General features: G+C 40.1%; 1 protein-coding gene across 1 annotated transcript in view; it reads right to left on the reverse strand.

The window, feature by feature from the left end:
* MCC (MCC regulator of WNT signaling pathway) overlaps nt 1-15,620 on the reverse strand; it is a gene marked incomplete at both ends in the record, with an annotated part of 309,641 nt that overhangs the window by 122,715 nt on the left and 171,306 nt on the right. Inside the window, one exon of the mRNA XM_080711825.1 lies at nt 9,661-9,803. Within this exon, the coding sequence (XP_080567951.1) occupies nt 9,661-9,803 (143 nt within the window). The remainder of the gene's footprint in view (nt 1-9,660; nt 9,804-15,620) is intronic.

Genomic DNA, 15,620 nt, shown 5'->3' on the forward strand with positions numbered 1-15,620 from the left:
ATACATAAATAAGCTAAAAGATATGCACAGTCTAGCCACTTTTTCTGTAACTCTCCCTAAGGCTATAGCTGCTGTAGTTATAGCTTCCTTCTTCTACTAGGAAATCCAGACTTCATTTATGTTTGGCCAGCATCTCAGCAAGTGAGAATTGGCTCTTTACATATTGAGGTCATCCAATTTTTTTTCTTTGTGGTACTAGGAATTGAACCCAGAAGCATTTTACCTCTGAGCTATAAAAATAATCTCAGCGCCAGGCATGGTGGCGCACGCTTGTAATCCCTGTGCTTGGGAGGTGGAGACAGGAGGATCACCGCAAGTTCGAAGACAGCCTCACTGGCTTAAGAGACCCTCTTTCCAAATAAATAAATAATAAATAATATTATATATATATGTGTATATATGTATATGTGTGTATATATCTATATCTATCTATCTATCTATCTATCTATCTATCTATCTATCTATCTATCTATATGTCTGGGAGTGTAGCCCAGAGGTAGAAGGGTTCTACCCCCGGTACCACCAAAAAAAAAAAAAAAAAAAAAACCTCAGCTTTTTTTTTTAGGGATATTGTTGTCAATTTCTTTATTATAAGAATTCCTAAATAATTGTAATTTGATCATTATTTTGACCTCATTGCTCAATAATTAAATTTATCTGTTAAACAAAATACCACATCTTTGCTATTCTGGAATAAAACCATTTCCATCAAAATATTGTATATATTTAGTATTAATTCTACAAATGACCTCAGAAAACACAAAACTACTACAGTGGCATTTTTAGTTTCACAGTGCCTTTATGAAAGGACAAACTTATTAGTTTCTAAGGATAAAATATAGCAGTAGAATATCTGTCATCTATTATTATCTGCTATAAAGGCTTACAATTATGTTGATCATTTTATTTATTTTTTTTATTGAAAGTGAATGCTATACATTTAATCTGTGTTTGGTGCCCTCCCCCACCCCTCGTTTTCCTTCCTCCCTTCTGATACTTAATACCCGGGCTAACCTTGCTATATTCGTACTTTTACACCTATTTGGAAATAGCCGCTCATCAATCAAGTTCAGCCTCCTTTCTCTCTTAGTTTTCCATTCAAACTTTGCTGATATTTCCCTTCCATTATCTGGAGTCCCTCTGGTATCCCCAATGCTCACTCGTTTGGACATATTAGAGGAAACATATGTCCCTTCTCTTTCTGTGTTTGGCTGATCTCACTTAACATAATTCTTTCCAGCACTTTCCATCTTCTTACGAATGATGTGATTTTGTTCTTCTTTATAGCTGAATAGAATTCCATTGTGTGTATTTCCCATAACTTTGCAAACCATTCATCTGTTGATGGGGACCTCGGTTGTTTCCAAATTTTGGCTATTAAAAATTGTGCTGCTATGAACATAGGTATGCATATGTTTTGTTTTGTTTTTTTAATATTGTCTTGGTAGGTTGCTGAGGCTAGTCCTGAACCTGCGATCTTCCTGTCTCAGCCTTCTAAACACTGGGATTACAGGCATGCACCACCTGCCTGGCTAATGCAAAATCTTTATTCCCCAAAAGCCTGGCCCTGAGATGGCGACCGAGAAAAGCGGGGCTTAAGAGTCCCGCTAACAACCAATCTCCATTACCACAAAAAGAGCGCCTTTCATAGCCAGAAAACACCATCACCAGAAAAACAAAAAAAACCACCAGGCTCCAGAGAGAAAGCGGACTGAGAACAGAGCTCAGGGCCACAGAGGAGACACACGCGCCCGAGGACGCGGCAGCAGTGCCATACTGCCGGCAGCAGCGGCGAACTCAACAGACGGCTACAGCAAGCCAGGTGAGCCGCTGCGGAACAGCCAGGCGGGATCTTTCGGCGCAGACAGCATTTAAAGCTCCCAGTGGCTGAGCTCAGCACACGCTGCAGGGATTCAGAGTGGAAAACGAAACCAGAGAAGAAAAAATACGCCAGCCTCATGGCCAAGGGCGTGGCAGAGGCGCCATATTGCCATCGGCGGCGGCAGCAGCAGTGAATTCACCGAGTCCAGTACAGCTACATCTGCGTACTCAAGAACAGTGAGTCAAATTGCGGGCCACAGAGGAGAAATCGCAGTATTGTGCCTCCTGGGACTTGACCCAGTGAGGGAGTGGTGGTGGCAGAGATATCACACCATAGGAGAACGTGCAACCTGGCACCCCCCATAGTTTAAAGCAGCCTCTATCGACTCCCTGGGTCGGAGACTCTGTGATACAACACAGTAAAGAAGTAGTGGGGTCTGAGATAATACAGACTCGAGATCCAGAGCACCTTAAGTGAAGCCATAGTGACCCAAGGGAAGAACCCAGAGAAGGCACAAATCTCCGAAATCATGGGAAAGAGGAATAACACTGGAGTAATGAATGTGCACAACCCCACAACATCAGAACCTGATAAAACAGAAAATCAGAGATTTCTAGAAGATCAAATCAGGAAAATAACTGTAGAAATAATAGAGGTGCTTCGAAAAGAACTCAGAGAGAGCCAAAAAGAGATAAAGGATGCAATTAATGAAGTAAAGGCCTCAATTCAAAGCACAAACAACCGATTAGACCACATGGAGAACAGAATCTCGCTCTTAGAAGATGAGCAATCCAAAAATGAATGCATAGTTTCTAATCTAGAAAAAAATTTCCAACAGCAGGAATCTGACATTGAAGAAATATGGGCCCATCTTAAGAGAGCTAACCTAAGAATAATTGGAATAGAGGAGGGAAAAGAAAGTGATACCAAAGGGATCAACAATCTCTTCAAGGAAGTAATAGCAGAAAATTTTCCAAATATAGAGCAAGAGGTTGATACACAGATCCAGGAAACTTATAGAACTCCCTTTAGACAGGATCGGAGAAGAGGATCCCCACGCCATATAATTGTCAAAATGACCAATGTGGGAGCCAAGCAGAGAATCTTAAAGGCAACAAAAACAAAGGGCCAACTGACATTCAGAGGCAAACCAATTAGAATCACTCCAGACTTCCCAAACCAAGTCATGAGAGCCAGAAGGGCTTGGAGTAACATATTCCAAACTCTGAAAGAAAACAACTTCCAGCCAAAAATTTCCTATCCAGCAAAACTTTCTATCAAATTAGATGGAGAAATAAGAAGCTTCCATGACAAACAGAAACTGAAGGAATTTATGTCTACAAAACCAGCGCTAGAGAAAATACTCAAAGAGATTAACTACAAAGAAGAAATAGGTAACACTCACCAGAACCAGAGAAACAAGAGTTTCCATCCAACAGACAACTAAGATTGGTTATCTGTGGAGATTCATTATTTATGTTAGTCTTTTACCTATCTCTAAGTTGTATTGTTTGCCTTTATTGTTGTTAATTTTTAGGATTTCTAGTTGGAATATTAATATACCTTCAGATACAGCAATTGGAAATATTTTATCCCATTCTATTAGTAACTTTTAACTCTGTTTACATTGTCTTTGGATATACAATATTTTTTTTTATTTATTTTTTAGGGAGTTTGTATATTCTTCTGTTGCCTGTGCCATTGAAATCATATCCAAGAAATCACTGCCAATTTCAATGTTGTGAGGTTTTATGACCCGGATTTTCTCCTAAAAGTTTATAGTCTTAAGATTTATATTTAGGTCTTTTATCTATTTTGAGTTAATACTTGTATGTGGGATTAGGTAAAGGTCCAATTTTATTCTTTTCCATGTAATTATTATTTTTCAACAATATTTAGTTAAAAGATTATTATTTCCACCACCAAATGTTCGTGGAAACCTTGTCAAAAATAACTTGATAATATAGGGAAGAATTTAGCTCTAGGCTTGTATTTAACTCTAATGGTCTATATATCTGCCTTTAGAACAGTACTGCACTGTTTCAATTATTGTAGCTTTATATGGTTTGAAATCAGAAAATATATATCTGCTAGCTTTGTTCTTTTTCAAGATCGTTTTGGGTATCTAGAATTCATACTCCATATTAGGATAGATTTTTTTCTGAAAAATAAATATATAAATATATGATAGTTTCACCTAAAAAAGAAACAGAAAAAAATATGCTCTAGTAAGAAAGAAAGCAAAAAGAAATATTGAAATGCTATCTTTAAATCATCAAACGCTTGGTATCAGACAAATGAAACTGTTATGTGAGATTATCATTTTTAATTTTGGATAAATTGCTATAATACTAGATGTCAACCACTAAGCCAAGCATGGGAAGGAGGGATGGGGAGAGAATGGGGTGGGGATCGGGTGGGGGCTGACTGGGCGATATGTGCATGTATGTCTACAAAAGTTTGTATCCCACTATGATGTATGAATACAGTGCACCAATAAAATAAAATTAAAAAAAAAAAAAAAAAAAAAAAAAGCCTGGCCCTGTATTAGATTGCTCTAATCTACTAACTTTTGCCATTGGACAATTTCTAGGAGGGATCCTAGAAAACCCCATGTTTCAGACATAGTCTTTATTGCCCCACAGTATAGTAACAATCCATGCTAGGCACCCTTGCTAGGCACTACAATCACCATCTTTGTTACATGTGGTTTAGTGGTATGGGATACCCAGAAGACCAGGCAGTGGTTGAGAGAACCTTTTCATGTTTTCTGCTGGAGGCATCGTTCCCTTGGTAACTAAGGCTTGCAAATCAATAGAGCTAGGAGTTATAAGAGCAAGCAGCAATAACATTTTCAAAGTGGAATTTTAGATGTATGAATGAGAAGAGTTACTACCTCCCATTTTGGTCCTTAGGTGCAAAAAAGGCAAGAACACAAACTGTTGCTAGTCAGAAGCATTTATCACAAGTTCAGGGCACTGAAAAATACTTTTCAGATGGGGTCACAACTAGATCCACTATGGGATAGATTCAGGCCATATTTGTTGCCTGACTTTCTGAACTGCACACCCTCAAATTTTCTCATTGAAGCCCTCCCTACAAAATGCTGATATTTGAAGAAGAGGTCTTTGGGAGGTAATTAGGTTTAGGTGACATCACGAGGGTGGGGTCCTCATGCTGAAATCTGCACCTCTGTAAGAAGAGACACTAGCCAGCTTGCTGTCTCATTTTTTCCTTTGACATGTTAGGCTACAAGGAGAGGGGGATAATCTTCAAGCCAGAAAGAAAATCCTTACTGGGGAATCAAATTAGCTGGCATCTGGACCTTGGAATTTTCAGCTTCCAGAACTGTGTTAAGTGAGAGTTCTGTGGCTTAAGACCCAGTCTATGGTATTTCGTTATGGTAACCCGAGCAGACTAATACACTTTCAAAATCTCCACTCTTACCAGTAGACTACTGGCATTTTGAATCTCCAGGAATTACCATCAGTTCAGAACCAATGTTCAGTAATTCCCTCCTCCCCCAGAATATGATTACATCATTTCTCCACTACACAGTCACCTCTGTGAGTGGTTGAAGTTCTTTCAGGAACGGATACAAGGAAGATCTATCGTATCTGTTGGTGACGGGGTTGTAAGACACCTTCACCTTCATTCAAAAAGCTCCGAGTTTGTGAACTGGGTCAGGTAAGGGAATTGGACAAGAAGCCATGATTCTCCACTGTGATGACAAGTCAGTCAGTCTATTTATGAAAATACAGTTTTCTCCACTACACGGACCAAACTTTTGTAGACTGCTTATTTATGTCAATTTGCGAGGACACCCTCCCCCATGATGAGTTTAACTATTACCAAAGATCCCTACAGCTCAAACCACTCATCACTACTGTGATCCTGCTGAGCAGTAATACAGAGGCCAAGGCCACAATGACTCCAGTCGTTTTTGGTGGCACCAAAGATCCCATTTTAATGATGTCATCGCCCACCTTTCTGGCTCCCCAAGTCTTGAACTCCTTCCTCATTTTACTAGGGACGTTGTGGCTTTTCACCATTATTGAGTGTAGCTTTCCATTAAACCTAGTTTTCAGCTAATCAAACTGCTGGAGGTAACATAACGAACCCAGACTCTTTGGTACCAATAGTCATATCGATAAATTCATCATCTATCTAACTCTATAGTCTTCCCATTCTGGTCCAGAACCCAAAGGTCCTAAATCCACACCTATACTCCCAGTCTCTGTTCATATAAACAAAATCCTACAAATCTTTTGCTATAACTTCCCAGGTTGAATTTTTTACTTGTCCCTCTAGGCCATGAGGGAATTTGATGACTTTTAGCCCTAATGATAAAGGGCACTAGAGCAAGAGTGAGACATGAAATCCCTGCCATTCCCTACTTGGGGCAATGTCACTTGTAATCCAAGAAAGGTGGGACTAGCTTTATCAGGTGGAGAGAGAGGATTCTTCTTCAGGAAGAAAGTCCAGCAGGGTTTGTAATTGCTAAGTATTAGGGCCTATTTGAAACTACCCAAATGCCCCCATTCAAAGTCTCATTTTATCTTTTTATCTCACTTTTAATCTCATTTTATCTTTTCCTGTTAATGCTCAATTTTCACTTACAAAATGTGATATGGCAACTGGGCACAGTAGTATACACTTGTAATCCCACTACTTGGAAAACTGAGACAGAAGAATTGTAGGTCTGAGGCCAGCCTCAGCAACCTAGTGAGACCCTGCTTCAAAATAAAAAATAAAACACGCCGGGCGTGGTGGCGCACGCTTGTAATCCCCGCGCTTGGGAGGCAGAGACAGGAGGATCACACAAGTTCAAAGCCAGCCGCGCATGCTGGCTTAGGAGACCCTGTTTCCAAATGTAAAAATAGGTCTGGGGAGTGTAGCCCAGAGGTAGAAGGGCTTCCAGGAACCCCAGTGCCAAATAATAATAATAATAATAATAATAATAATAATAATTAATAATAATAATAATAAATGAAACAAGGGCTAGAGGTGCAGCTCAGAGGTAGGACGCTCCTGGTTCAGTCCCTTGTACAAGAAAGAAAAGAAAGAAGGAAAGGAAGGAAGGAAGGAAGGAAGGAAGGAAGGAAGGAAGGAGAGAGAGAAGGAGGAAGGGGGAGGAAAGGAAAGGAGAGAAAAGAAGGAAGGAAAGAAGGAAGGAAGGAGGAAGGAAGGAGGGAAGGAGGGAGGGGGAGGAAAGGAAGGAAAGAAGGAGAGAGGGAAGGAGGGAGGGGGAGGAAAGGAAGGAAGGAAGGAAGGAAGGAAGGAGAGAGGGAAGGAGGGAGGGGGAGGAAAGGAAGGAAGGAAGGAAGGAAGGAAGGAAGGAAGGAAGGAATTAATTTGGTGTCTGATTCTTCACTACATCAGCCCTGTGGCTCTAAGTGATGGAGCATCCTCCGGGGACAGTCACAGAGGACTCTTGGTTCTCTAATTGTGACCTGAGTTCAAAATTTAAACTGAGATTGTCATTTTTTCCCCTTGCTCTTCAATACTGCTTAAATGTGGCTATATCGTAGCCTACATAAACTATACACATTCCCTTACTAGTGATTTTCAACTTTTCCAATGAATTGCTAACTCAGGTCTAAAACACAGTGACAATAAAGTCTCCAAGTGATGTAGTACCAGCTCTAACAGAACCGACTAGAATGCTCATAGCTCTTCTGGACTTTGAGCTTGCTGGGGCAGTTGGAGTTCATCCAGGGTGCCTGGATCCTACTGCACTGGGGCTACCAACCATAGCAGGAGCTGAGGACAGAGTCCCAGGAGTGCTGGAGGCTGGGGAGAGGCATTAGCCTCTAGAGTTCAGAGGGCAAGAAGAGCCTTGCCCCCTGGTCGCCATGTCTTTGAGCCTTACAGCCATTTAGGAAGTCCCATAAAGGAAGGGTAAGCTCATTTACCTAATAAAAACTGACAGAATTTTTTTTTTTTTTTTGGTGCTATTGGGGATGGAACCCAGGGGCCTTATACCTCCAGGCTACACTCCCAAACCTATTTTATATTTTATTTGGAAACAGGGTCTCTTAAGCCAGCTGAGGCTGGCTTTGAACCTGCGCAATCCTCCTGTCTAAGCCTCCCAAGTGTGGGAATTACAAGTGTGCGCCACCATGCCTGGCTAACACTGGCAGAATTTAACATAAAAACTATGCAAATGCAATCTTCCTCTAAATGAGAGGCGCCAATAGGTGTTTATGGTCAAGCAGCTGACTTTATTTTAAAGTGTACCAGTTTGGCCATTATGCTCAATGTAAACATCTTGAAACTGAGTTTTCCAGGTAATGCACGCTGCATTTTTTCACAATTCACTGAGCTCATTTGCTTTCACCTTCTCAAGTGTTTAAAGTGGAATGTGTTTTAATGGAAACTAAACATTTGCCAACATCCTCTGTTAGGCTCCTTTAAATATGCTATAATCATCTTCGGACTGAACATTCTTTGCTGTTCATGTATGTCTAACCTACAATCACTCTGAAGACGAGGATACAATTTAAAAGCCTTTAAGTTCTAAATTAGAGTATGAAATTTATTGTGTGGCTCTAGCTCAGTGCAAATTTTTCCACAATTTTGCCCAGAAAACAGATGCCCATCAGTACCCTCATCAAAAAGCCCCGTTATTACGGTAACTCTCTGAATTGGAACAAAATGCATGCAAAGTTTCTTTTGATTTAGGTTTCCAGAGGGAGGACTTAAACAGCTGCCTCTAAGACACTTAATGATGGCTTATATAAGCATTCAGTGGACAGAGCATCCTTTCTCTAAAAAGGCAGGTGCCACCATTTGATTTCTTTAGGAGTATTCCCTGGCCACCAGAAAGATAAAACAGCTCTCATCCTTGGCTAAGTCAGGGCAGATATAACCAACTAAGCACTGCATGCTGGAGACCTGGGTACCCAGGGGAGGCAGTCCCTGACAATCACAAAGCAAAGTTAAGTAAAGGCAGATATTCTGGGTTCAGATCCCCCCTCCACTAAATGTAATTGCAAGGAACTTGTATTTTTACAGCCCAGCGCTCTCACCTATAAACTGATATATCAAATTTTGCTTCCTGTCTTAGCACTTTGGTTAGTGGGTAAGTCAATGCTGACTAGCAGCTTTAGATAAGCTCAAAATACTAACAGATTATCTAGAAAATTAATAGATTATTTTATAAGGCTGAATTATAAGCCACAGGCATGGTTTCTGGAATCTCTCCAAATCCCAAAGGGAGGCACACAGCCTATCCATCTGGAGATGACCTGGTGAATAAAAGAGGTTGTAGGAATACTGTCTGTCTCTAAGACAGAGGGAAGCTGCACTGAGAACTTATTAATAAAGCATTTCACTCTAGCTGGAGATGGTGGCACATGCCTGTAATTCCAACACTTGGGAGGCTGAGACAGGAGAACCTCAGGTCTAAGGTCAGCCTTGGCAACTTAGCAAGGCCCTCAGCAACTTACTGAGACCCTGTTTCAAAATAAAAAATAAAATAGGGCTAAGGGTTATAGCTAAAAGGAAGAACACCCCTGTATTTAATCCCCATACCCCCCAAAAAAAACCCAACATTTTCCACTCAATTTCTGACTTTATTCTAACACTATACTCTTATCAATAAACTGAGTCACAGTTCCCATCATGTCTACCTTCTACGATTAAGATGAGGCTCAAGATAGAGCAGAATAATGGAGATGAAAGCTCCTGATCAATAAAAAAGAGAAAATGTACTATAAACTGAAAATTTTAGCTACAAAGAAAGCATCATTATAATTCATAGGGGCTACTTCAACTCCAATAGCCAGGAGATAGCACAGAAAGATGTAGAGAATATGAAGCCTGGAGCTGCATACCTGATGGTGGTGCCCTGCAGACGGTCTATCTTCTTACTGAGCTCCGCAATGACGCAGTGGAGCTCCGTGATGCGCTCCTCATACCGCAGCGTGGTGCGCTCCTGAACATCCTCATGCTCTCTCATGAGGTGTGACTGCTCACACTAGGACCAAGCCAACGGAGAGAAGTGCCGATGAGTTCACATAACTTTTAGTGAATGATCCTACATTTTCAGCTTCAACATTGGATATGCCCCAAATAAAACATACACCTACTCACTGTCCAGCAACCCTGGGAGACACACCAACAGCTACATTTTATGATGTTCCCGGAGGACTCCTTTCTAGCATTCGTTTTCTCTTAGGGAAATGGTCCCTCAGCACACAGTCTTTGTGAAACTACATAAGCACCCTGTTTTCCCTCTAGATAAAAATGGGCAAGTGTACTAATTTGCATCCAGATATCTTCTCCAGCAACTTGAATCTTGAGCAAATGTACCTACGGTTGCCTGGCACTGATTCATCTACAGCCTTTAAGGGCTGCCCTTTAATTTCCACTATTAGAGGTTACTTTATGGTAAAGTAACCACCAATTTCCCTTTTACCAATTCACTCCGTTTTTTGTTTAAGTTAGCCAGGATATGTTTCAGGCACTTTTCAACAAAATTACCCTAAATGGTTTGACACCATATTTAATCTGGCTGGATTATCTGCAAATTTAATGTTTTCTATTATCGTTTCCCCCAAAACTACAAGCTTCCAGAAGGCAGGGGATAGGTGGTCTCATTATTTAGCCCTAGCCCTCGGCAAATGGCCTGGCTCACTGTAGGTGATCTAGAAGAGTCATAGAATGAATAAGTTACACTATATCACATCGTCATGAAGGCTACTTTGCAGAAAAAGAGATGGAGGAGTTTCTCTTGTTCAGCATTTGATGGACTGTGTGGCAGCAGATGCTATGAATACACTTGGAAGACAAAGCTCAAATCCTAAGGAGCCTGCCACCTCTTTCATTTTTCTTCATCTTCCTCAACTCCCCCCTTCAATGTGCAGTTAATCTCTTGCGCAGAATAATGAACTACTTCTTCATGATGGAACAAGTAGGCTAGCTTGTGTCCACTATCATATCCTGGTAATTTTCCCATCCAGCAGAGGAATTTTAATTCCAATTTTGATGAGGTTTTCCTAATGCTAAGATCCATAGGTACTTTTCAGGCCTGGTGGCAGGCAGGGAGATTATGACTTCTTACCTACAACGGGCAATGCCCTTCCCTAAATCTGCTAAATTCCCAACAGTATAACCCAGGGCTTAAAAAAAAAAAAAAACGGGGACAAAAACCATTGGCAAATAACTATACACAGTCTAACTCAATGCTAAAACAAAACTCAACAAAGACACCTGGCAAACACACTCATATAAATCATAGCAGGGATCACAGTAGCTTGTCAGCATTAACATAACTTCCTAAGAGTAACTTAGACCTCCAGAAACAAAGTCAGAGGAATCAAAGTTGTTGAATACTTTATTATAAACCTTTGTGGAAGAGTAACTTTAAAAAAATACTGATGTGAGCCACTGTGCACCTAAAATATCAACCTTCACTCAAGAAAATTAAGTGGGACCAGATGTAAGAATTTCAGAGAGTAAAAGCCACTTCCATGGTCCTAGGAGTTTAGATCAGTGGTATGGGGCATGCTTAGCATGCATGAGACCTTGGGTTCAATACTCAGCACACACACAAAACCACAGCTACTTGGACACTCTCCTAACAGAAATAAACAGGCACAAGTACTCTTTTGTGCATTTTAGGTCATTGTTAATCCATGATCCATCATGTTTAAAGTAAGTCCACAAAATGATATTTTCTCAAAGACAGTTTTGGTCAATAAATAAAAAATCTCTGTATTTCTCTGGAACATAACAGCAGACTACTGTTCTTCTCAGTTATTCCAGAATCTTTATAAGCTTTTACAAGTAGTCTTTATTCCTATTCCTTAATTTTGTGCATGTGACGCTCATGTGTGTACACGTACACACACACTGTCTACATATGCACATAAAATGGAAACTGTCATGGTCACCAGTTCCAAATCTTAAAATGATTATAGGGTAGCCTCTATTTCCTGACCTGGATTTTGTCTATACCATAACATCATCTACACTGCCATGTTGCTAGTTTATTCTCTTTGGTTTACCTTATTTTTCTCCTTATAAGTACTTCTCCTTATAAACTCATTGACCTCCCACTCTCCCTGAATCCCACGTTTATTTTCCTTCTTTATAATCTTTATAGGTCAAGAGGTTACTACCACCACCTAGGCTGGCAAAACCTGCAAAATCCAATTAACAATAAAAATGTGTGTTTATATTTAAAAGGGCAGATGATGATATGATAGCCATCAAAAGCCCTGGGCATCCTTGTGGGCTCCCTCCCCCCCAAAAAAAAAGATCCTGGGGTGCTTCCCAGGTTGGCTGAAGGAACACCAGATGGAAAACGAGATTGTGAAATCTGGTACCGCGCTACTTTCGCCCCTGCCTCCAACTGCAAAGTCTGCCTAGAAGGTACATGTAGGAACAAGAGACAACAGGAAGCCTGATAATTCAGTCAGACAGAACAGTGCTTGTAGCTAAAAGAAGAAAAGATTCATAATGCATATTTAGAACTCAAGGGTTCATTTGGGAGTAGTAACAAGAGTATTTTGGAGGAAAAAGTCTTTTAGCAGAGGGCAAAGAAGTCTGGTTTACATTCCTTTATCTTTCCATAGGTATGCTTTTAAAAACTGGTTGAAAGTCTCTATAATTTAATTCTTCCTCTACAAATGCCAGATATTTCTTGATTTTTCTATAACGTCTACAGGTATCATGTGGGGGCCATAGGTGAGATAGCAGTGACACATACCTAAAAATACTTTTATTGGTGCATTCTAATCAGAAATCATAGTGATATTCAAAACATGCATGCACACAGCATTTGCTGTGTTTCCCTCCAGATCCCCCACCTCCTCCTTGTCCTCATTCCCCATATGTTAGTGAGATTGGTAGTGATTCCTTCATATGTGGACATAGCATTATGTGAACTGTTTCTTTCCTTCAGCCTCATTTCTCCCTTCCCCATCTCCCTTCCCCAGTCCTCTTCCACTATTCTACTAGTCTCTCTCCTCATTTATCTGAAGTCCCTTTTGTTATTTTCTCTCTAGTTTTCACATATGAGAGAAAACCTATGGCCCTTGTCTTTCTGAGACTGGCTGATCTCACTTAGCATAATATTTTCTAGTTTCATCCATTTTCTTGCAAATGGGATAATTTTGTTCGTCCTTATGGCTGAGTGAATTCCATTGTGCACATATACCACATGATGCATAATTTAAAGGGAATTGTGTCCACAGCGCTAGGTAGATTGAAAAAATTCCAAACTTATGGAAAACAAAGAAGTGTACACTTGTGGACAGAAGTGGGTTGGAAGGAGAACAGATGGTAGACCACTGCCCTGAGATTCTTTTCCCAGTGAAATAAGAATACTGAAAAGTAATTGTCAAAACAAACTCCTAGTGCTGATGCACTAATGGCTGAGAAGCCATCACTCCAGGCTCATCTATATAGAGCAACGCCCTTTTACCAAACACCTTTCAATCATTTGTGTGCCTTTGTTGCACTCAGTCAAAGATATGTTAGGGTACTGGTCTCAAAGCCTAGTGAAAATCCTCCCTACATCTCCAAACTGGGGTGCAGCAAAAGGTGAACTACTCCAACAAGGACAACATACGGAGGAAATAAGCGCCATCACCTGTGGGAGACAAAGAAGCCAAACAAAGACTGTTTGTACTCGGGATTGAACCCAAGGGAATTCTACTTCTGAGCTATATCTCCAACACATTTTTATTTTTTTCATTTTAAAACAGAGTATCTTGGCCGGGCGTGGTGGCGCACACTTGTAATTCCCACGCTTGGGAGGCAGAGACAGGAGGATTGTGCAGGTTCGAAGCCAGCCACGTGCACTGGCTTAGGAGACCCTGTTTCCAAATAAAAATGTAAAAATAGGTCTGGGAGTGTAGCCCGGAGGTAGAAGGGCTTCCAGGAACCCCAGTACCACCAAAAAATAAATAAATAAATAAATAAATAAATAAATAAATATAAATAAATAAATAAAACATAGTCTCTTGTTAAGTTGCTGATGTTGACCTCAAACCTGCGATTCTCCTGTCTTGGCCTCTCAAGTATTGGAACTATAGGTGTGTGGCACAGTACCTGGCCAAAACATCCTTTTTAAACAGCTCCCATAGCTGCCATGCTGGGACACACCTGTAATCCCAGTACTTGGGGGACTGAGACAGGAGGATCACAGATTCAAGGACAGGCTCAGCGAGTAGTGAGAATCTCATCAACCTAGCAAGGCCCTGTTTGAAAATAAATCTGTAGATCACTTTGAGTATGATGGACATTTTAACACTGATTCTTCTAATCCATGAACATAAGATACCTTTTCATTTTGAGCATCCTCTGCAATTTCTTTCCTCAATGTTTTATAGTTTTTATTGAAAAGAACTTTTATCTCTTAACTATATTTTTGAGTATTTAACTTTTTATAGCTATTTTAAGTGGGACTGCTTACTTAATTTCTAGTTTAGACAATTTGCTATTGGTGTGTAGTAATGATATTACTTTATGCGGGAGGGATACTACAGATGGGATTCAGAGGCATTCTATGTCTAAGGTACATTCCCAGACCATTTCATGTTGAAACAGGTTCTCTCTGGGTTGTGGAGTCTTGCTAAGTTGCTGATGCTGATCTTAAACCTGTAATCCCTCCTGTCTCAGCCTTCCAAAGTACTGGTATTAAAGTATGCAACTACATGTCACGTATTGATTTTGTACATTGATTTGTAAACTACAACTTCGTTAGTTTGTTTACTGGAAACAGGGTTTTTTGGTGTAATTTTTAGAATTTTCTGTATAAATGAGAATTTCTTTTTTTAAATTTTAATTGAAAAATTTTTATTGGTCCATTGTAGTCATATATCTTTTTTTTTTTTTTTTTTTTTTTTTTTTTTGGTGGTACTGGGGTTCCTGGAAGCCCTTCTATCTCCAGGCTATACTACCAGACCTATTTTTATATTTTTTATTTATTTAGAAACAGGGTCTCTTAAGCCAGCGTGGCTGGCTTCGAACCTGCACAATCCTCCTGTCTCCGCCTCCCAAGCGCAAGGATTACAAGTGTGCACCACCACACCCAACCATAGTCATATATCTTAATGGAGTAGAAGATGGTAGAGGCATACATGCACACATCACTCATTTAATCCTTACCCAATTCCCCCCATTGCCTCCCCCTTCCTCCTTCTCATGTTTGGCTTAGTGCTTGACTTTGATATGCTTGTGAATGTACATCATGTACATTAGGGAATTTCTCTTTTCCTCCCTCTCATCATCCCCAGTTATGCTTTCTTATTTGCTCATCTATTGTTTCTCCTCCTTCATCTAGAGTTCCTCCTATGACCCTTTTTCTTCCAATATTCCACATATTAGGAAGAGCATCTGATTTCTTACTTTTTGTGGCAGACTAATCTTATAAAGTTCTCCAGTTCCATCCATTTCCCTGTAAATGATACGATTTTGTTCTTCTTTATGGCTGAGAAAATTCCATTGTGTACATATGTGGTTCCTGGGATGAATCATGGTGTATGATTTTCTTGATGTGGTTTTGAATGTATGTTGATAAGATTTCATTTAGCAGTTTTGTGTCTAAGTTCATCAACAATATAAGCCTGTAGATTCCTTTCCTTGAGTTCTCTCTATTTGTTGTTGATATTAATATGACACTGATTTCATAGAATGTACATGGGAGAGTCCCATTTCTTTCTATTTCACGAAATAAATTAAGGAGTATTGGGATTATCTCATCTATAAATGTTTTATAAAATTCACTTGGGAATCATCTGATACTGGGCCTTTTATGATGGTAGGCTCTTTGTTGCTGCTTCAA

Source organism: Muscardinus avellanarius, assembly GCF_963383645.1.
Source record: "Muscardinus avellanarius genome assembly, chromosome: 1".
Lineage (NCBI taxonomy): Eukaryota > Metazoa > Chordata > Mammalia > Rodentia > Gliridae > Muscardinus > Muscardinus avellanarius.